General features: G+C 36.8%; 2 protein-coding genes across 7 annotated transcripts; one reads left to right on the forward strand and one right to left on the reverse strand.

The window, feature by feature from the left end:
* Nucleotides 1–668: 668 nt before the first annotated feature.
* Nucleotides 669–6,281, reverse strand: LOC113300064 (proline-rich receptor-like protein kinase PERK8). 2 transcript variants are annotated; one of them, XM_026549215.1, is made up of 9 exons: nt 5,151–6,281; nt 4,605–5,051; nt 4,440–4,526; nt 4,080–4,150; nt 3,915–3,991; nt 3,389–3,536; nt 2,569–2,730; nt 1,661–1,965; nt 669–1,560 (listed from the first exon to the last, which is right to left on the reverse strand). In XM_026549215.1, exons 1-9 carry the CDS (start codon nt 6,001–6,003, stop codon nt 1,521–1,523), a joined length of 2,190 nt encoding a protein of 729 aa, XP_026405000.1. In that variant the 5' UTR covers nt 6,004–6,281; the 3' UTR covers nt 669–1,520. The 2 variants fall into 2 exon arrangements, with proteins under 2 accessions (XP_026405000.1, XP_026404999.1); XM_026549214.1 differs by having other exon boundaries at nt 5,130–6,281.
* A 1,822-nt stretch (nt 6,282–8,103) lies between these two features.
* On the forward strand, nt 8,104–14,923 carry LOC113293599. Of its 5 annotated transcripts, XM_026542190.1 has the most exons (15): nt 8,104–8,314; nt 8,644–8,877; nt 9,023–9,215; nt 9,964–10,039; nt 10,155–10,638; nt 10,717–10,803; nt 10,916–11,034; nt 11,161–11,399; nt 11,515–11,557; nt 12,483–12,619; nt 12,827–12,860; nt 13,578–13,640; nt 13,732–13,819; nt 14,129–14,205; nt 14,627–14,923. In XM_026542190.1, the coding sequence occupies exons 8-14, from the start codon at nt 11,356–11,358 to the stop codon at nt 14,146–14,148; spliced, it is 429 nt and encodes a 142-aa protein (XP_026397975.1). In that variant the 5' UTR covers nt 8,104–8,314; nt 8,644–8,877; nt 9,023–9,215; nt 9,964–10,039; nt 10,155–10,638; nt 10,717–10,803; nt 10,916–11,034; nt 11,161–11,355; the 3' UTR covers nt 14,149–14,205; nt 14,627–14,923. The 5 variants fall into 5 exon arrangements, with proteins under 5 accessions (XP_026397975.1, XP_026397977.1, XP_026397974.1 ...); XM_026542192.1 differs by lacking the exon at nt 8,644–8,877; XM_026542189.1 differs by having other exon boundaries at nt 8,104–9,215.
* Nucleotides 14,924–23,721: the final 8,798 nt, after the last annotated feature.

Genomic DNA, 23,721 nt, shown 5'->3' on the forward strand with positions numbered 1-23,721 from the left:
AATCGGTAGGTACCGATTCACCTCTAACCTACCGATTATGGTGTAGGCTCCCGATTATATAAGGGCATATTGGTCATTTCGAAAAATCAGAGATAAAAGAGTAGCTTAGAATTACGTTTGGGTGACCTTTTTTGTCTTTTAGTGTCGCCCCTAATTTCTTTTGGATCACCCCTAAAAATGCCAGGCTTATCTCAATAATATATAACGAAGAAAAAGAAAAACGAACAAAACAAAACAAAGGTGACTTTCCAAGGAGCTACTACTACGGTTACTTAACAGAAAACTATCGCCCGCAACAACAATGCCATTTAGTTTCACTGTACGGCATTTATGTTGGTAAGAAACATGCAGGTCTACAAGAAGAAAGCACAGACTCACTCCACGACAAATAGTGAGCATAATTTTGACAAAAATATAAATGGGCACAACAACATCTAATTCTATACTGTCCGGATGCCCCACCGGCACAACCAAGATATATCCAAATATATCAGAGAAACAACAATTTTTATTGGATGCGAGGCCCTCCAGCGAGACTGGATTAAGATCAACACTGTCGGAGCAGCAAAAGGACATCCATGACCTGCAGGGGCAGGAATCATTTGCAAAAATAACACTGGACAAGTACTCATGCCGATGGCGACACCTTTAGGAATAACAACTATTGCTGCAGAAACATTGTTTTTTTTTATTGGCAACGAGATTAGAACTACTACAACAACAATGGACAAAGGTCTGGTTCCAAGAGGATTCACAAGCACTCGTACAACACACCCTGAACCCTGAACTTCTAACACATCAACAACACACCACTCCTTGATACTTTAGAAACATGGTACAGGAAATCAAAATGCTAATGCTCCAATTCCCCCACCCAAGAACAGGACATGCTTACCAAGAAGCAAATCAGACGGAAGACAAACTAGCAAACGAGGCAGTCGAACACCAATAGAGGAACCCAATGACTTCAACATAAAAAAAATGATATAATGTACCCTTCTTTCCTTTCAAACGTTATACTAGATGATAGGAATGCAGTAACATTTCCACGACACTGTCAAAATTATGTCTTCCTTAAAAAAAAAAAGTTATCTTTATCTTCAAAAAGAAAAAAAATACTATTACTACAGTGGATGGAATATCCTCTTCTTCCATTTTATGTATACATCTTTGATTCATTGTATGTATATTAGTCTCTTCTAATGCTTTTTTTTTCTTTCTTCTTTTAACAAGACCATATGAGAAAAATCTACGTAATACATAAAAGTTGGTAGCATTGATTTCGTGTGTTCACCGATGCCAAATAAAAATTTGACAGACAAACGATGTACACGCAGATGTGCAAAATGGACTTGTTAGGCAGCGAGTTTACAGATTATGTCTAGTAGATCAAGTCGACCCAACGATTAGTTAGTATTCTTCAAATTATTCCCTATCTCAAGGTCACTATCATGCAGTTCCCGTCACAGAAATTTTCCATGTAAACCCAAACCACCAGAAGTATCAGTAGATGGGCAGCTCTAATGTGCATGTCTTTGTGCAATACCCTCCTCAAGATCTCTGATGAATAAGAATATTAACCACGTTGGAAAGTCAAGAGATTGTTTAGTTTTGTTTGTTTGTTTGTTTGCTGCAGTCTTTGAGAAATCAGAGAAATCACCTTGGTTTCAAACGGTTTCGTTGCTTCGAATGCGGTGACTTCATCAGATGACTTTCCGAATCACTGCTGCTTGGGAACTCGACGGAACCAGATTCCTCGAGCTCAACGGTAACACCATTAGAACTCTGCCCATCCACACCTAATATATCATAATCAGAGCTCTCCCAACTGCCGAAAGCCATCCTCCGAAATCGCTTAATTTCGACACTGTACTCAGCAGAGTCATATGCAGTACTTTGGCCAAGCTTTAAACCATTGTTAAGATCTATTAACCCGTCGCATTCACTATCCAATGCTCGTAAAACCTGAGTGAAACAAGAAAGTATTTTCATTCATTTCCATGAGAAGTGGTTATGATGATGCAGTAAGGCAAAACGAAAAGCACAAGCGGAAGCACAGACACTTCAAAGTCACATTATGTGGTTCAGTCAATGTGGCCTACATCCACAACAGTTATGGAGGGATGTTGAGGGAGAGAAAGACAAATGGCTCAAGCTCAAAAAATACCCGCTGTCAGTTTAAGAGACCACTTTCAAAATGAGCCGTAGTTCAAGGACTGAATCCAAGATAACTGGGTCGTAAAACTCATTTAAAGCAGACAACAAACATGATGAAGTATTAGTACAGAAGTATTATGCTTTGGCTTGTGCCATGCTGGGTTTTAGTTAAGTAGAACCCAAGTTAGGGATATCGTATTGTCAGTTAAAAGCAGCATGACGTAATTAAGATTCCAAATCTCAACATTCATGTGGTAAAAAAGACAATGTTTCCAATAGAAAATGGGATCATAAAGACAAAATTCATAGGAGGCAGTTAAGAAACTAGCCCAAGCTGGTAGCGAAGTGACAGTAAGAATTTCTTTAAAGAGTGATTATGCATAGTTGAAGTTCATAGTTTGTAAATACCACCTGCACCATACGAGGCCGTCTAGGGGCTGCATGACGAACACAAGCAGCAGCTGCCTCAATCATCCGTAACATGTCAGTCTCTACATATCTGCTTTCAAGTTTTGGATCTATTAATGCGGCAAAATTTCCAGTGTCAAGAGCATGAATGAGAAGTGGTCGAGCCTGCATTCAGGTCAATAATGGATTGTCAGAAATGAATGGAGCAATTCTACGTAACGAGCAATCTAGAAAAAGAGCTTGAGTGTGTACACTTTAAGGATGACTGAGGGGCCTCTGTTTAATTAAAAATGTAATGGCTTGAGAGGCAAAGTTAAACAATTAGGCTATTACAGAGGACTATAATTTACTACATCTATTAAAATGTTCAATCTATTGTTCACAACCATCTCACGGATTCCTAAGAAATGTGATGACAGAAATTACATTTCCATGAAGAAGTGAAATATATTAATAAGTTGCAGTCACTCAATTGTAATTATACTCAATAATTCACTTGATATTGTACTCAATAATTCACATCTAATTTTGTACAAGGGCTTCATTTCTTCTTATTTGCACCAGTAAAAACTGGTGTCTACCAAGAAGACGCTTTATTGGTTCATATTTCAAGAATATTTCAGGGAATACGATATAAGTCATGATTTTGGCTAAAGGAATCAAATCAAGTAAACTGATTTTTATAAATTATTCAAATAAAAAACCTCAGGCACATAAACAGAATAACAAAATTCATATTTCTTTCTCTTGTTAACAAAGTTTCCTGTTTCAAAGGGAAGTAAGACACCCCAGACATGAAAAGAGTTTGAAGCTTAGTCCTTACCCATTCAACTAAACTCTCATCACCTAAAGGCTGAGTTGGATCGATGGCTTTACGCCCTGTCACAAGCTCGAGAAGCACTACTCCGAATGAATACACATCCGACCTATCAGTCAGTTTTCCGCTGGATGCGTACTCTGGTGCCATATACCTGAAAGCCAAACTGAATATCAGGAGATGTGATCCAGATATTTTCTGTTATGTTGCTTATCGATGAGCAGAGACTATCAGTGAAGGGTGAACAAGTCACAACAGCTGGGCCCATTGGTATGATAATCCTTCACATAAGATATTGTTCAATTGAAATATTTTCATTACTTTTTTTATAACCAAAATATATGTTGTACTTTCAATGATTCCTGGTTTACATTGTGACCTCTGTTAATTGCTATTAACGAATACCCATCGAACGAAGACTATAAGTTGATGGAAGCTGAGGTTATATCATGTAGTGCTAGTCAAAATAAAACCCGAAATGTGTCCAACCTGATACGAAATATGATCTCATCTTAAAAAATATGTAACCTACCCAACCGTCCCCACCACACGAGTTGATACATGAGTATTGTAATCACTTGCTAGTTTGGCAAGTCCAAAGTCTGAAACCTGTGATTTAAAACAGGTTTCAAGTTAGATTATAGTATGCCAATCAAAACAAGAAAGAAAAGCATATATGTTAAGTAAATGTAATAACCTGTGCTTCAAAAGTATCATCTAATAAAATGTTTGCAGACTTGATATCCCTATGAATTATCTTTGGGTTACCTGAATGCAAACACGCAAGAAAGCAGAAAGTTAATTTGTCAAGCACTACAACTATCTGGATATAGGCATATAATTTATTTGTTGGTACACGGGAATAGCTGAAATTCCATAAACATGGCAACAGTTGGCAGTTGCATTATGTTAACCGGCTACATTCTTCTCCATCTCATAGCGAGACTTGAATTTGCTGGTATATTCTTCACTTTCTACGATACGATTTGACCAAAATTTTGGTTGATGTTTGAGAAAACAAGTACTAAAAGCAAACAAGTTTGCATAAGCTACGTACAATCATCATGTAGATATGCCAATCCACGAGCAGCACCAAGAGCAATTTTAATTCTTTTTGGCCATTCCATCACAGGCATTCCTTTACCTGGACAATAAGCATCAACTTCAAGCAGCACGAAACATAAAGCACATGACATTCAAGAAAAGTAACAAAGTTACTTACCGTGCAAATGATGATCAAGATTGTTATTAGGTAGGAATTCGTACACAAGCAATCGCTGATTTTCAGCGATGCAATATCCAACCAAAGAGACTAGATGCCTGTGGTGCACACGACTAATGATCTCTACTTCAGCTCTAAACTCCCGTTCCCCCTGGCTGCTGCCTGTCTTGAGCTGTTTTACTGCAACTGCTCTTCCATCTAGAAGCCTACCCTTGTATACACACCCGAATCCACCTTGTCCAAGAATATTTTGCTTAGAGAACCCATTTGTTATCTCCATCAAATCTTCATAGCTAAAGCATGATATAAGTCCTATTACACCTGAATCAGGTCCACTACTTCCATTGTGATATTCAACTGTGGGAGACAGTGGTGGCCTTCCATTGTACAATCCATCTGATCGACCTACTAACAGGTTTTGCGGTTGTTGGACATAGAAGTACCCATCTACAAATATATACAGAACTCAAGTTTTCAGACAATCAAATTTAAGCATCTGAATAAACATAGATGTACATTGTTTACCTGGTTGGACAATGACATTACCAGGGGTAGGTCCATAATGCACACCAAGTCCGGGTCCTCCCCTCTTCCTCTTCTTTTTCACCATAAAGAAAAAGAAAGCAACCATGGCAAGAACTACTACTCCCATTACTGCGGCAGCAGCTCCGATAACAACTCCACGGTTGTTCCCTGATTTCGGTGAAGGATTGGATGTGGAGTGAGGAGGAGTTAGATTACGGGCAGAATATGGGGTAGGGGTAGATGGTACTGCAGGTGGTGCGGACCAACCTGGGGGGGAAGTAGGTCCTGTTTGTGATCTAGGCAATGGAGTTAATGGGTTAATGGTGGGCGGGGGAAATTGTATTGGAGGAGTTGACAATCCGGAGATTCCTGGAGATGGTGGAGGTAATACAAACGTGATGGTTGTTGGCGTTGGCGAAGGGCTAACAGAATTTGCACTTTGACTCCATGGGTCCGGAACAACTGGAGGAGGAGGAGGAGGAGAAGGAAACGGGGGAGGAGGAGAAGGAGATGGAGTAACAGGCGGAGAATCTGTCTGTGGGGGTGGCGGAGATGGTGAAGTTACCGGAGCTGGTGGTGGAGAATTTGGAGGTGGTGAGGAAGGTGGTGGAGAATTGGGTGGTGGAGAACTTGGTGGGGGAGAACTTGGCGGAGGAGAACTTGGCGGAGGAGAAGGAGGCGGAGAACTTGGTGGTGGTGGTGATTGTGGGTTTGAGACTTCAGGAGCGCTTGCAGATTCCAATTCAGGTCGGAAGATTACAGATGGCGAAGGTATTAAATTTTCTGGATTATCATCGCTACTCGATGGTGGAGGAGGAGGAGGAGATACATTGCTCGATGAGATATTCATCGAGCTTGTATTTGACGACGACATTTTCTCTAATTTATCTAAAATATTTATCCATCTCCAAAATTTTCATTCTCATATCAAAATCTAAATTAAAATCAAAATGAGTTTTCTATACACAATGATCATTAATTACAAAAACCTAACCTTTAGAAATTCAAATAAATTCTATCCATCCAGAAAACGGATGAGTGTATAACCTGTTCTGTTGATAGTACAGCAAGATTATTCACTTCCTCCTCGAAATCCAAACAGATGAATTTCTGAAAATTCAGACAGAAATTCATCCAAAAAAAAACATTAACGAAAAAAAAACGCGTAAATAATACAGAATTCTCTCAAAATCTGGTTCCGACGATTTCGGAATTCTCTCGAACAACATCATTTCGATCGATCCAATTTTAGGGTGACCATTTATGTGCTAAATCTAAACATCTCATTTCGCGCTTTTATTTTATTTTTATTTAGGATGTAAACATGACGGATTTGTCCTCGTATATCTTAATGTCTTTGTTAAAGGGAAACCTCAGTTTGGATGGGGTTATCTCCCCCTCTTTAGAGCAACCACAGTCATGAGATGGACCAAATACCAAAAGCCAGATTAAAAACCAAAAAAATTTGGTTTTCCGTGTGTTCAAGCCCAGTGGGAGAATACCAAATTTTGGTGAAGCGGAACTTATATCCACGCTTGATGCGGGACGCAACTTATATCCACGTTTCTTGATGGAGCGTGTTCATAATATGCGTCTGAATGAAACGGAGGTATAATGCGCGCTTGAATGGGACGTAGGTATTATTCACGCCGTGCACGGGACGTAGATGGTAATTGCGTTTGCTGGGACGGAGTTACAAATGGCGTCTCATTCAAACGCAGATAGAAACTGCGTCTGTGTCGTGAAACCAATTCGTCTAACATCTTTCTTCGTCTCTTCTTTTTCCAACACCGACGATTGCAGTAGCTTAATATCAGCCAACCCATCATTCTTTCCAAAAGTTCTCAAACTCGAGCATAACACGAGCAATGCCATATCAGTCACAGCACCATCGGCCAACAACCCCTGACGCCACTGTTCCATTTCTCCATCTTCCGGCAATAGCACAGCTCGAGCAACCAGTTAACACTCTGCATCTCGTTCTGTTGCCGTGAACTTTATCTCTCATTCAGTTGTACGAATCAACGGCCAGTACCATACTCGAGCAAATTTGAGGATCCATTCTTCCTTTGTATGCAGCCATCAACCGATTGGAACAATGGAAGCAACATCAGCATCTCCTGTATCCACCGTTGATGCTGTTAGGTCATCATTATCCCAAGTTTATTAAATCATTACTCATGCCTGAACTCCAAAAATCCATCTAGCTTTCAAAACCATCACCACTGCTGGCTTTTATTCCAACCATTGTGAACCCTTCTCAGATTTTTTTCCTTTCGATAAGAACAACCAGCTTCAGTGAGAAATGCAACTTCATTTGTGTTTGATAGAAGCTAATGAAGAAACGCGGAGGGTAGATGGACAAGAGACGTACATTAAAGATACGCCTAGACACAGACGCTCACAATACATGCGCCCAACCCAGACGTTTTTTATAACTGCGCCTCATTCATACGCCCTTTATACATCCGTCCCATTTCAGGCGTAAGTATTAACATCGTCTGACGCGTTTGAAGGGGGCGGAGTTAATACATGCGCCTGACTCATACGGTGATTATATGCTCGCCTGATTGTATACGGTGATTAAACTTACGCCTGATATCATACGCTCCTAATACTTCCGTCCCACTATATCTTTTTTAGTCTGGGCCGACGACCACATTTGGTCTCAAACCCTAAATTTGGCGACCAAATTTGGGTTTACTCCTCACCACTGCGATACTTTCTGGGACCAAATTTGGGTTTAGTACCCAAATTTGGTCGTGACTGTGGTTGCTCTTAATGCCAACAAGCCTAAACCGAAAACACTCGCCAAATTTGGTTCCCGCACGGATTTTTCGTGTACCGCCGTATCTTTCGTACACCAAACGTATATTTGGTTCAACGCATTTCCCTCCTCTTTAATGACAACAATTTGGATCGTTCTTCTTCTTCTCCCTCGACTCTCTCTTTTTCTCTTTTCTAACATCTTTCTGAGACAAACCCTAGAGTTAAAAATTCTCGGTTTCAAGCAATTAATGATGAAAATAATGATTTGAATGAATCCATTCAAATGTAACTCAGTTGTATCTCTCTAGATCGATTTAACAGTCAAAGTTAGGGTTATTTTGAATTTCCTCTTCTCTCCGAGTTCTATTCCGAATGGTTGTTGCAACCCCCCAAGATTTAGTGGACGAATTCATCGGGTAATGGTACTGATTTACTGTCGTATATTGATTCTTTACCAATTTCAATTAAGTGAAGCTTGAATCTACATAACCATATGGATGTTATATTCGAACTTTATGTTAATTTTGCTTAAACATCTCTTCGTTTAATGGATGGCCTTGGTATTCTACAGAGGGCAAGTTTAACATGAACTAGTTGTTTTGCTTGATGGTCGTTTGCTACCCTGAAAATTAATTGATTGTATGGGTTGTACTTCGTAATCAAATGATAAAGGAAATGAATTTGACGAATGAATAATTGTTAAAATTTCAATTCTTGATATATGTTGATGAATCTCATGTTTCAGAGTTGGTTCTTGAGGTTCCCTCGAACCAAAACTCCAGTAATTGTGCCAACAAAATGTTGTTCAAGAGTATCTTAGTAGCAGCAGTGAAAAATTTATGTGTTTGCATCGGAATACATGTTGTTAATTGACATTGCGGTTCACAGAGGAAAACTTATCAAGTCTCTAAGTTTAGTTCATTCGTTTCAACTCAAGTATGGATTTTGGTACAGTCGAGATTGACTGATATCAGTTAAGGTGTGATCTCAATAACAACCCAGACAATATGGTGCTTTTCCTTAACGGGAACAAGTTTATTCGTTACTCATTGGAAATTATTATGCGTTTTCTCTCTCCATGAATGCTGGTTACTAAACTCATTCTATTTGATTCTACTATGTAGTAGAGAGATGCAGTAAGGAAAGTTCTAGTTAACTTCATGGCAGCATGGTTTGTCATAAAAGTTTTTGTTTAAAAAGCACGTGATGCTAAATTAAGAGGATTCATCCCTTTGTCATTCCCATTCATGGGTCATAAAAAAGGTTCTATCAGAGTTTTGCTCATCGTCTTGGGATGCAGTTTTGCAGTTAGTCTGGGTGAGTTATATCAGTCACATTCTTTTTACGTCTCTTATATTTTCTTATTTTCATAATGGCTTGCTCATGCACCTAACTCTTTAGGATGGTAAAGAATGATGGTCCGATTTTTATATTGTTACCTGACCATTTGGTAATGTATCTTTCTATGACTAAGTTAACTACTCCATCCGTCCCACTATTAGTTAATCTATTTTATAACTAAATTTAGTTATAACTAAATTTTATAACTAAACTTAGTCATAAAGTAGGTCAACTAATAGTTGGACGGAGGTAGTATTTGTTTATTGCATTCCAATTTGGAACTTGGAATCCGACTAATTATCTATCATTGCATCCCCTGACTTCCTTTGCAGAAATTTGAAGTTTTTTATTGTACGGTCGGTTAATACATGATTGTTGTAACTTACTAACTTCGATGCAGTGTCGACTTTGAACTTCTAATTATTACACCAAATTCAGGTTTTCGCAACTCAGATTCGCAACTGAAATGTAGTTGTTGCGAATTTTCAGTTGCGAATTTCTGTTGCTAAATTTTCGCAACAGATTGATGCTGTTGCGAATTTCGCAACTGCTGTTCTTTCACGCATGCTAGTTACATGTGTGGCAGCAAACACCTGCAAACACTTCTTCATTTTTCTGGCATGCCAAATTCACATGTGCAAATACACGGGTTTATCCCTTAGAACATATCTCTCAATTTCATTTCATTCTCCTCTCTCACTCTTCTCTCTTTCACTCTCTAAAGAGGAAAATACCAGATCTGAAGAAGAAACTCTCTCGCTATTGAAACTCACCCTCCTTTGAACCAGAGCTGTATTTTGGTATTTCTTTGTTTAAATTGATTATTGATGCTATTTCTGTTAGGGTTTGATAGCTTGATAGTTAGGGTTTCGTTTTTATGTTTGTTAATGGTTTTTTTTTGTGCTATTTCTGCAGGTGGAAGGTTCAATCTGAGATTTCGTAAGGATTTCTAGGGTTTAAGATTCACCACTAACATCATTTTTTTTTTCGATCAGAACCACCACCAACATCATCAACACCAATAACCCCTTAATCCCTTAACAACCACCACACAATTTTTTGATTTTTTTTCTGCAGATTTATCTGATTTGAGGTTGCTTTTGTGATTGATGGGCGAAACTCCGTTTTTTTATGGTTTATTATTTTGTTTTTTGATGGTTTATTATTTTGTTTGTGATTGCGGACTTAGGGTCTTGATAGGTTTTTTCTTAAAAAAAAATTGTATCACTGATTTATAGGGTTTATGGGTTCTCAAAGTGAAGCTTACATTGGGTTGATGATTTATAATGGTTTTAATTTGTTTTTGCCAAATTCCAGTTCAGATTGAGTGGATCTTTCATCTCACTGTCATAAAAGTATTGTTGATGTTGTTAGTCGTGGAAATCATCATAAGCAAGAGGTAGTGTTGTTGGTTTTGATATTGAAGTAGATGACTTTGCAATCATCTATTGACCTCGGTTTTAATTGTTAATGAAAGGTTCATATCTGGTTTCTTATAAAAATGTCGAATTTTGCAAATCCCAGTCTTCAATGTGCGAGATTTGTTTATGATGAGTTAATAAAGGTACATCACACATCGTCTTTATTCTCTTGTAGAGAGACGGTTTAAGTTGGCATTATTAAGCCTTCGTGTCACCACTGGAATGTAAATAAGTGATTCCGTTTTGCTATTTCAGATAAGTCATAGTTGTATGGGCAACGAGCTGCGCATGGATAAAGTTTTTGGAGAATTTTTATGAGACGAACTCGAGCCTTCTGAGATAATATTATGATTAGGCACATAATTGAGATGGAGGTGTGCTGACATTCAAGTGCATATTGTTGCCTCTGAATTCTAAAAATTCTCACTATTTATTCCCAAGTTAAATTTTTGTTGCATTGCTCGTGTCTACTTCTTAATTTGGTTAATTTAATTTTGCAGATTGACTATATAAACACTTCACATCCAAGTTTTATTGGTGGGAGTGAGGCTGCAGATGTTGCATTGCCACAAATCATGTCCGCTAGGACAGCTGCAGCCATGGCCAGAGAAAAGGTTAGCTTCGTATGTGCATGATTTAGGAAGGAGCAGATTTTGATCAAATACCACCATCCAAAAGAAGTCAGAAATTGCGATATGTTCTGGGTAGATCAGCAGCAAATGGAATTACCGCAGATCAGGTGATGTGACTCAAATTTATTTCTTGTTATGTCATCTAACATAAAGAATACATATTAATGTACTTCATTGGTTGGTTTTAACTTGCTTCTTATATTTCCTCTTGATTATGAATAGGGAATTAGGCTTGCTGTGGATACAGAGAAGCCTGGAGCATCTGGTAAATTCCAAATTCTTTGGTCAATAGCGTTATGTCCCCTCAATGACTAATACGATGAAAATTCTTGTCTGGCTTATGTCTATCACTCTCCAACTAGACAATATTTTAGAACACAAATTGATATTTGTTATAAATGATTACAAATATGATTGTTGTTGCTGATTAGAATTTGAGATTTTAAACATGTAAAGGAACCCTGCACGTCTTACTATATGGTGTCTTTTACTATATCAGTCGATCTGTTAAATATGTTATACAAAGTTTAGTTGATGACGACCTCGTGTTGAAGGACAAAATAGAAAGTTCTGTGAGTGCATATTTTCCAAATGTTCTCATCATTAAGCAAATGTATAGTAGCATCAGTAGATATATCTTAGATTTGAGGCACATGTCATGAAATTTTCTTGATTTAGTCAATCCCTGGGTTTGGCACAAGTCAGTAAAGATTCTTATCTTTGTTAACACATACTATTTTCAAAACTGTAGTGTCAGTACCTAAATTTCATTATTTCTTACTCTTTTCCCTGTATAGCCTACTTGTTTGTGCTTCTTGCAACCTTGGCCCAATACTTTATTATAGCAGGAACTTCTCCTGGGTAGCTGCCATCTCAGTTTATTAAACACCATTTTTTGAAGCATCGATTAGACTAAAACACATGCTTTCTTTTTTCTTTTGTTTCCGTCGTCCATATTTTCATTATGCATATATCTTGCTTTAGGTATGTCCTTGATGAAATGAGGGCTACAATGAGTCACATGCTGCATTCATAAAGACATCAGAATCGAAGTAAGATTGATAAACTTTTCCTTAAATTTCATATTTTTCCTCTTTGAAGTAGCACTGAGATAAGATTTCTTGAAGAAACTAGAAAATCCTTGCCAATTTGATGGCTTACTAACTTTATTTTATAATGATTAAACCAAGACAATCTGCTTCAAGCGGAGACAGAAGCTTGACTATCTCTGTGGAAGGAGACCAGTACGAAGAACTTTTTCAGGATCATTCAACACACCATGGACAAAGATGGTTATGGACATGTACCCACCCGGATCATCTGTAAGGTACAGAAACTGCTTGGTTTTCTGCTTAATTAGTTTTAGGTCAGTGGACAAGCTACTTATCTTTTAATCAACCCCATCTGACCCCATTATATATGGGACGCGTAAGGAGGCTAGGTTAATATATAATTTTATGATCCCTCCACACTTTTGAGTTAACATCAATGTATCACCCAAAATTGCAACTAACTTGTTGACCTGATCAGGCAGGACTTGGACTTGCAGCCACTGTAATATAGTGCAGGTAATACCATCAATTTGCACTACCTATTTTCTTTACCATATTATAAGGATGAATTGTGGCATCTACTTTACCTGTAGTGGATGATGTGCTGGATTTCAATTGGAGGTACATAGTAGTTACGGTGTTTCACGTATGCGTCATATTTGGCTAGCATCACATGAATATACTATTTGTCTAAATAACAATTCATGCTTCATTGCATAGAACAAGTTACTGGATACACATGATCCTTTGTTTAGCATGCCAGGCAGACCCCAGACGTTTAACACCCAAAAACTAATTGCTGATAAAGTGTAGGAAGAAAAAAAGAAGTAGAAGAAAAGCCGTAATTATTGGATAACGAAATAATCATAGATAAGCTCAAGTTATCAAACTGTTGGTTGAAACTTAAAGTTGGGAACAAAATTTTATAACGGCATAAGCATGTAATGAAGTATTGAGCTAAGGTTGCAAAAAGCACAAACAAGTATGCTGCGGTGTACCTGAGAAAATATGTCTTGAAAGTTGCTTTAATCTGCTGATAGGGTTGCATTTCTTTAGTCAAGGATTCATCATACCTTGCTTGTTTTCGGTTTTTTTCTTAGACATGTTTTTGTTTAATTACTACGTCTAAAGACAGATTAATCATATTCTGAGCACTACTTGTTATACATTTCCATTCTTAATACGGATGAATTCAGATCATTAACATCTACTAATGGTTGAACTAATTTGCAGCTTAAAGTTGATAAGGTCAAGATGATTGACATAAGTTTCACCGACGATAATGAATCTGAAAGTGTAAGACGTGCTCTTTTAAGCAATGTATTGTAGTCATTACTGCTGCAGTTCCATTTTTGATACTTACTAATATCGTTATTTGCAATTGCAGGTTTCAGCATCCATGGAGGACCTACGCTTTGATGTTTCCGAGAGCTATAGGGAAAAGAAAGACCCCAAGGATGTAAAATGGCATAGAGGTAATCCTTTCCCTAAACTTGGATCTTGTGCTCACACTTTTCCTACTACTCGTTTTAATTGTCATATTTGAAACAGAACTACTTGATGTATTTCCTGGTAAGTGGAAACATGAGGATGATGGTGATTATAAGGATAACTTTTCCTTAAGCTGTTTCTTTCAAACTACTTTAATTTTATCAATGTCTTTCTATGTTTGTCATTTGAGACCCTCAGTACTCAACTTTTCAATTCTGGTGCTTACGGAAACAATTTTCCTTTACATTTCTGTTTTTTCGACTAGTACTAAGTGGATGTTGGTTTGCTTTCAGGTTCTGGTAGGAGAAAATGAAGTTACTGCACTGTTTTTGCAGAACTCTTTTTGTTTGGCATTCGTCACTTGGACATGGTAAGCACCCTTTTCTTTTTGCAGAACTCTTTAATTGCCTCACCACCGAGTTTAGTTTCAAAATATCATTATGTGACTTATGTCTACTCTTAAGCCAAAAAATCCTTCATTCCCAAACATCCTGACAAAGATATGTTACATCAACAATCCACTTTATTTAGTGTTGGTGTATCGACACACCAACAGTAAGACCTTTGTGTCCAACACTTTACACATGATAATGTTAGCTGTTGTGCACAAAATAGATTTCTACCTAGGTATATTGTTCTAGATTAATGTCTTTGTATGTACATGTACCACCGGTAACCACCTCTCGGCTCTTCATTGTATGTGTATGTCTAGTCCAGATGCACTATTTACTTCATTTCTCCATTTCTGCATTTTCCATATCTAATAATTATGTATTGTATTTGTGTTTCAGGGTTGTTGCATAACTGAAAGGAGTTGAACTCAACATTGATATCAGCTATTAACTTACAAGTAGGAGTTTCTTAAATTCTTTGTATATATGTGTTTTCTCTTGCTTCTAAAACTAAACTAAGTTAAAGAGTGTTGATTGAAATCTTGAAGAAATGTAGTCACAAATGATAAACATAGTTGTTTCCTTCCCTTTCCTTTGCAAAATGTCTTTGATGTTTAAACATGTATTATTGAACATATCAATATTAATATTAATGGTGGAGAATTGGATTGATTGAATTACAAGATTTGCAGGGTTTATGGGGTAGTTGCAGGATAAAATTGAAATGGGGAAAATGATTCTGACTAGGTCGATGAATACTGGCTTTCCTTTTCTTCTTTTTTCCTGTTGCAAAAGTTTCGCAACAGTTTATTTCTGTTGCTAATTTTTTACCGTAAAAATTTGGGTCAGTCATTATTGACTTAGTCAAGATTTTAGCAACTAATAGTAAAATTTTTGCAACAGCTACGGATCTGTTGCTAATATTTTGAGTCCCAACAGCTGGGAGCAATTGCGAATCGAAATTCGCAACAGCTACATTTCCGTTGCGAAAATTCGAGTCGCCCCCTGTCGCAACAGCTGAGTGCAGTTGCGACCCCGATTCGCAACAGCGACTGCCAATTGCAAAAATCCATTTTTGGTGTAGTGTTGTTAAGGTGAAGATGATTCAAACAGATCACTGCATAAGGTGGATCAAAGGTAGGAACTGTTGATACTGAGTCTACTGTGCGTGTTCCTTTGTTTGTTAACAGTTGCGACAATATATTGGTGGACACTAGAACCAGAAATTACATGGGCACGGAAAAATAATTTTGAAACTTCTATTTTTTCTAAGCATCACTATTTTATTGCTTTTATTGTTCTTCACATTTTGTGGATTTGAGCTTGAGAAACTTGATTGGGGACACTTTCTGCAAGTGCATGTATACAAGAACTCCACACTCTGTAAAAACATATTTTCAAGAAATAGGGAACACGGAGTGTGTTTTTATGTTTATAATTAGTGTTTTGATTATTTTCGTGTGACGCACTGCACTCTACTTGTCATCTTAATGGGGGAAGGATCGGCTAACAGGGTAAGTTTGACAGAGTCGGTCACAGACCCTTACGACCATTGGATATCGTCATTTCTGATGGCTGAGATGTGTTGATAAAACACTCTGGTTTTCGATCCATGACCCGGTTAACACAGTCCTATCTAATTTCCAAGTTCTCTGTTCTCTCTTCTCTTCGAGCAACACTGCAACAGATTTCATTATTCTCTGACATTCTCTATAATCTCTCTAGTCTGTGAGGAGTAGGTAAGTCAAAAGAATTACAGAGAATTTTTAAATCTAAGGATTTGAACCATTTTATTCCTAGGATTTTGACTTGGGGATTGAGATTATGGGTTTTGAAAATTTGTAAGTTGGGTAATAAGATTTATATGGAATCCTTAATTTGAAGGTTTCAACCTGAAACAAAGATTGATTTTGTCTACAATTTAATATAATAATATTCAACCTAATAATTTCAGTCCCGAAATCCAAAACTAAAAAGAAATTTTTTTAACAATCCAATTACAATCTTAGTAAAATAAATTAAGAACTCGTCATTAAATGGTAGGATTTGTTAAATTTGTTTTGTTGCACCGGAAGAGAGTATCGAGAGAAGGATGAAGAAAAATAAGATGTGTTGCGATGCTTGAAGAGAGAGCGAGATAGAGTTTGAACAAAGTAATAGGGAATAAAATTAAAGACCGTGTTAACTGGGTCGTGAAATGATCAATACATCTCAGCCATTAAAAGTAGAAATATCCAATGGTCATAAGGGTCTGTGACTGACTCTGTCAAACTAACCTTGTTAGTCGATCCTTCCCCTATCTTAATTTTGTCTTCTTTTTTTCATTAGTATTATTTTATTTTATTTTTGGAAGCATGCATTCTTTTAAAAAACTTTAAGGTTATTACACGAGGGTACAAGATACTGAAAGATTCACCAGTTATATTTGGAATGATATGCCATCAATCTAAAATAGCAAAGTCGTGGAGCAGAGCGAGTGCAACTGTCTTCAAATCAGAGGTGCATCGGGGGGAGTATTGGATTTGAAGGTCAGAAGGCCTTCATTCAATGATCTCCATAAGAAAAGTTATACTTTCGATATACATGATAGAGTCCATAAGAATTTACCATGATTTAAGATCAGAGAAACTACTTTTAATGCACACAATATGTTTGATGGAATGCTTATATACACAATCCATCAATATCTAGAGAACCTGTTTTTGAAACGGCAAAGCAAAACATATAAACAATGTCGTCATTTTTATTTTGAGTTCTAGTTTGATCTTTTTGAAATTATTATTCTCAGATATTTGTTTTTGAACGTCTGTTACATAATTTTGGTTTATGCATTGTTGCTAAGAGTAATGTAACTAATGACTTGCTAACCATTAAGGAATCATGAATTCTTACAGTTTTTACTCAGACCATTTTGTCACCGAATATTATGCGGGGTATGTTTCGTATATTATGTGGAATTAAAACGGATATAATAACATGCATATATATGACAATCGTATTCTAGTGAGTATTAAAATTAGTCTCATTGAATTTTGAAAAATTGGTTCTCCAGAAGAATTTTTTATATTGATACATTGTTAGGTGATGACGACTCAGATTGGAGCTGTGAGAACGATACATTGCATGCCAGGTTTATACATGCTTTCGACATCTCTTTAAGGATTGCGTGCCTTTTTATGTTGAGTAGATAGTATCATGTTATAATCTTTGTTTCGCCTCCTAGGAAGGAGGAAGGTAAAAAGACTAGGATACCCAAATACACCACAATCTTTTAAATATCAACCTAAGAGTCTGGTATCTTAGGTGATCGTCTATGGACAGAATCGAGATAATACGACTTAAGTCTTATACCTTATGTGATTGTCTATGGACGAGGTCGAGACAATACGACAACAAGATATTTACTTGAAAATAGTTACGGTAATAACCAATTGACTATTATGATCAATGTCAAGTAATTCGGATTAACGTAGTGTGTAATTTACTTAATTATAATAACAATTATAATGGGGAAATAAAGTAAATGACACAGTAAAATTTTTTTAACGAGGAAACCGCAAATGCAGAAAATCCTGGGACCTAGTCCACTTTTGAATACTCTCAAAATTAAGCCGTTATACAAAATCTAATACGCAACTTCGTATAGTTGAGACCAAGTAGACTACCCCTAGCTACTTAGTTTCCTCAGTATCCATACGCCTTCGACTTCTAGAGTCACGCACGTGAATCACCTATCCTTTTGATCGTATTCCAAATAATAAATGATAAAGTTGTTTGGTAACCACTCTATTCAATCATTGGTAATAAGATTTTATGAGTCATTTGACAAAGGCTTTTCCGTTTAATCTAATAAACTTCTTTGTCTGGTTAAATCAATTTAAACTTTCATTACCAAAATAACCAATTTCTAGATTTGCAATAAATCAATATAGAACTCAAAGAGTAACTATAAAGTGATGTCGATCTCACGCAACTAGACAATCAAGTCTATCAAAGATAAACATGATTCTAGTTGGATCCCATCCGATCAAGGTTTGTGCACTAAATCTAGATACGAAAACTAATAATAAAATCTTCTTCGTCTTCAAATCTTCGTTTGTCTTCTTAATAACATGTACACCATAACTTGAATTCTCTTGTGATCAATCACACATGGAACAAAGTCTGTTACCAATGGATTATCACAAGAGGTTTTTAGATCCGAAAATGGTTCTAACGATCCCGTCGATACTTTGATCTACTTTGAGTGAGCGTTATATCATAAGAGAAGGTTTTCAAGAATAAACAAATTAGGTGCAATCAAAGTTTCAACAACCGTTAGTCAATCAAATCAATAATTGAAAACTAAAGTAATAATGCAATTATCTATCTTCCCACTAACGGTACTCATAGAGCTTCTTGATCCCCCAGAAGTCTTTAAACGAGTTGTGGTAAGAGATTTCGCTTAATTAGGGTACTTTCCTCTCCGTATAGACGGCTCCACCAGAAACAACACGGATAAAGTTTGCCTGGCTCATAGGATAGTTTTCAAGAGATGCAAACTCAAGTATTTATAGACCAAGGTTGTTTGGACAACAAGGAAACTCAAAAACCGAAAATATTATCAAGATATTCATTAAAGTACCTAATTTTGGCTTTCCTATTTCCAACAAATATACAACATGTAATTCTGAAATCCCTCGTTAGAAAATATCTAATATTAGTTTCGCACTTAACTAATATAACTTTCTGAGAAATATGTTTTGATTTGCTGGAAATCAAAAACATATAATCGAAAATCTTAATTAAAAGATTCTCAATATTCGGATTAGTATCACCTTGAGTATCAAGGAATATCTTTGAACAATAAAAGATAAGAATTATATTCATGTCCAAATTATGTCCACATCAGGAACTTTCCTATTTAACAAACCATAATTCCAAAATCACACAATATCGTAAAGTAATATGTGAACATAAAAGATCGGTTTTGCTCTTGGGACCGGTTCTACCATGACTCCCAATACAGGTTAAGATTGATTCTACCAAGTCTCAAAATATAGGTAGGGATTGGTTCTACCATGACTCCCAACAAAAGCTAGGATCGGTTCTACCATGTATCCCAATATAGGTAAGCATCGGTTCTGTTAAGAATCTCAACATAAGTTGAGATCGGCTCTACCATGTATCCCAATATAGGTGAGAATCAGTTCTACCAAGACTCTAAACATAAGTTAAGATCGGTTCTACCACGTATACCAAACTAGGTAAATATCATTTCTACCATAACTCTCAACATATGTCAAGATCGGTTCTACCGCGTATCCCAAATTAGGTAAAGATCGGTTCTACCATAACTCTCAATATAAATCAAGATCGTTTCTATCAGAGTTATTATTACCTAGGTTCAAATTGGTCGTCCAATAGATCTTCAATGAAAACCAGACCAAAACGCTTATTGATTTTCTTTCGATTACGAAACAAGTTTCGTATATATACTTCCTTTAAACATATGTAATTAAACACAGTCTACTAAGATGAAATCACACCTATATACAATACACAATCAAGTAACGAGTTACATAGATTATGTCGATGTCACGTTTACGAAGTTCAAAAGATAAACGTTATATTTCATAATAATATTCTTCCTTGACACTTTGATCATAATAAAGACCAAGTCTAATACTAGAGAATTAAATATAACCTTGCATGTTATATTTCCATTCTTAAATGACTTGAAAGCTACGATGGGATGGAAACAAGTCAAGTCAGTATCGATATACCTCAAGTGGAAGGATGATGTCTTCATTGTAGTCGAAACGTCTTCACGATCTTCAGGTCTTCAAGGTAATACTTGTATGTCTCGACATTCCTAGACTTTCTAGTTTAACCTAAACGAATTTGACTCTAGTACATTCAATCAAGCGACTCTAATTGAGTTTTGATACTAAAATATGACTACCAAACTTGGCATACCAACCTTGGTGGGTTCAACCGAGCAATGCTCTAACAAGGAAAGCATTTAGTTATTTGTAGTTGCACACCACTTCATAAGACTTTATTATCTTGAATATCTTTGCCATAAATAAAAGCAGACTAGTTGGTTGTGATCAAATCTTGCACCGCCCTCTTCATCCTTAAAGAAATAATCTTAGTTATACATTTATAGATGACATTGAAGCAAGCAATTGATCTGAAATCAACAATTTTAGTGGGATTCTCAAATTTTGATATAAGAGTGATATAAGTATTGTTAATCTCCTTGAGAATTCTAAACTTAGCAAAAAAAGAAGAAAAAAAATGGCAGCTACAAAATCATCCTTAATAATGGAGGCTTTAAAAAATGGCTGCAGAAGCCATGAGAACCAGGAGCCCTGTTATAACCAATAGTTGGCAAAGCTAGAGAAAAAGCGGGGGTCTCACAACCACACCCAATATTTCGTTTGGCAATCCGAATAGACTAACTCCAATATACTTTCAAGAGAATCAACTAGACAGTTAGACTCAATCTAGAGAAAAGTATATCAAAGAGTTTATATCTCAATTCCTCAATTCAATCTGCAATCAGCAAATAAGAATTTGCGATCCCGGTTGAATAAGAGAAATAACTTGGACGGTATCACAAACCAATATCCAACTGTCAATCAATTCGATCAACAACCCAAAGGTCAGATTCAATAAATGATTGAACTTAACGCAAAACCTGTGATATTTCTATTATATAACAAAGTATAATGCGGAAAAGAAATAACACAGACACTAGAATTTTGTTAACGAGGAAAACTGCAAATGCAGAAAACCTCAGGACCTAGTCCAGCTTAAACACCACATTGTATTAAGTCGCTACAGACACTAGCCTACTACCAATGAACTTCGGACTAGAATATAGTTGAGCCCTAATTAATCACACACTGATCAAGGTACAATTTCGCTCCTTACGTCTCTAAACCCCATTAGGATTCTACGCACTTGAATCCCTTAGCTGATCTCACCCACAACCAAGGGTTGCTACGACCCAAAGTCGAAGACTTTATAAACAAATATGTATTACACAGAAAAGTCTATTTGAATAGATAAATCTATCTCCCACAGAAATACCTATGAGTTTTATTTCGTCTTTTGATAAATCAAGGTGCACAGGAACCAATTGATAAACCAGACTTATATTCCCGAAGAATAGCCTAGTATTATCAATCACCTCACAATAATCTTAATTGTATGGAAGCGAAACAAGATATTTTGGAATCACAAACGATGAGACGAAGGTGTTTGTGACTACTTTTTATCTTGCTTATCGGAGAATCATTCTCGAGCAAATCTTAGAGAAGATAGTACTCGATACAATATAACAGGGCAAGATCAAAACACGCAACTACAGAGAAAATAGTTGGGTCTGGATTCACAATCCCAATGAAGTCTTTAAGTCGTTAACCTACATGGTTTCGTGAAAAACCTAAGGTTAAAGGATAATCGACTCTAATCGTAACTAGTATCACACATGAGGTGTGAGGATTAGGTTTCCCAGTTGCTAGATTTCTCCCTTATATAGTTTTCAACTCAGGGTTTGCAATCTTAGTTACCTTGATAACAAAGTGTACTGTTCTTAGTACGATTGAGAGTGAAATCAACGGAAAGTGAAGGGAAACGAACTGAAAATAATCGGATAATAGTAACTCTGTCGGAGCAGCCTCAATACTTCATTAATTCATTCTTACCCAAAACAGGGTTTCATTACATCTTAAATATGTCAATGATTGGAGAAGAAACCCTAATGACTAACTAATCTAAGCCAGACATGTGTTTAAATCCTAACAGGCAACAATTGCCAAATGATGTGTTTACATGTCAGAGAATGGTAAAGGCAGACGTAAGTTTATTAGGGAAGGAAGAGTAAAATAGAATGCACATGACAATACCCTCCCCATCAGCAGATCCTTGTCCTCAAGGATGGAATTTAGGAAAGTGGTGAGCTATGAGTTTTGCATCCTCCCATGTAGCATCTTCTGCTGAAGAGCTTGTCCAATGGATAAGTAGTTGAGGCACATAAATCCCATTGCGCAGAATGGTCCTTGAGTCTAGAGCAGTTGCAGGGATGAAAAGAAACTGTCCATTTGTATCCAAAACAGGGAGTGTAGGGGATGGAATGTGAGTTGTACCAATGTGCTGCTTCAGCTGGGACACATGGAAGACATGATGAATTCTAGCTTCAGCTGGTAGCTGGAGCTTGTAAGCAACTGGTTTAATTCTTTGTACCACAGCAAATGGTTCATAGTACTTGGTTGCAAGCTTCAAGTTTCTCCTGAGAGCCACGAAGGTTTGCTTATATGGTTGCAGTTTCAAGTAAACTTTGTCATCTACAAAGAAGGTTATGTCAGTTCTCTTCTGATCAGCAAAAAACTTCATCCTCTCCAGAGATTTATGTAGAGCATCCTTCAGTAAGTCAAGAACAATATCCCTTTGTTTTAAATATGTCTCAACCTCAGCAACAGAAGTGGTAGCAGTAGAAGGAAAAGCTAAGTGTGGTGGGAGATAGCCATATAAAGCTTGAAATGGGCTCATCTTCAAGCTAGTGTGGTAATTAGTGTTATACCACCATTCTGCAAGTGGAAGCCATAAATGCCATTTCTTGGGTTGGTGACCACACATGCATCTCAAGCAACTCTCAAGACAAGAGTTCACTCTCTTAGTTTGACCATCAGTCTGTGGATGGTAAGTTGTGCTGAGGTGTAACTGAGTGCCTAGAGCTTTAAATAAGTCTTGACAAAAGTTGCTGGTGAAGATCTTGTCTCTGTCAGAAACAATAGAAGATGGCAGACCATGAAGCTTGAAAACATTGGAAATAAACTCTCTGGCAACATAAGAAGCAGTGTAAGGATGATGCAGGCCAATGAAATGGCTACACTTTGTTAATCTGTCAACTACCACTAGAATAACAGATTTCCTCTCACTCATTGGTAAAATCTCAATGAAATCCATTGAGATGTGTTGCCAAGCATGATCTGGAATTGGCAATGGCTGCAGAAGGCCAACATGAAAAGTGTGTTCTCCTTTATTCCTATGACACACATCACAAGTGGAAACATACTGATAGCAAGGGAATGATACCCTAAAACTATGTTCTAAATACTTGCAAGTGCACAAGGCCAAGAATAGCTAGTGAGAAAGCAAGGGAAAGTCCACAGGGACTTGGAGGATGCAAATGTAACTTTTTTGTTCTTTTCTACTAAAACCTAAATCTAAACAGTGACAACAAAACTAAACAGGACACTAACTAACAGGAAGCTAACTAATCAGGACAACAACTAACAAGACATTCACTTAAAGAAATAATTCACACTAACATTAAAGTCAACTAATCATTAAGATGAAACTAATCATCAAACATTAAATAGAACAGAATTTTTGACAGAAAACTACACTGATTCAACACTGACAATTGAAGCAAGATTAACAATGAAACTTAAACATGAACAACAAACATTGAAGTTGAGATTTTTGAAACAACAATGAAG

The sequence above is a fragment of the Papaver somniferum genome, chromosome 7 (genome assembly GCF_003573695.1).
Source record: "Papaver somniferum cultivar HN1 chromosome 7, ASM357369v1, whole genome shotgun sequence".
Lineage (NCBI taxonomy): Eukaryota > Viridiplantae > Streptophyta > Magnoliopsida > Ranunculales > Papaveraceae > Papaver > Papaver somniferum.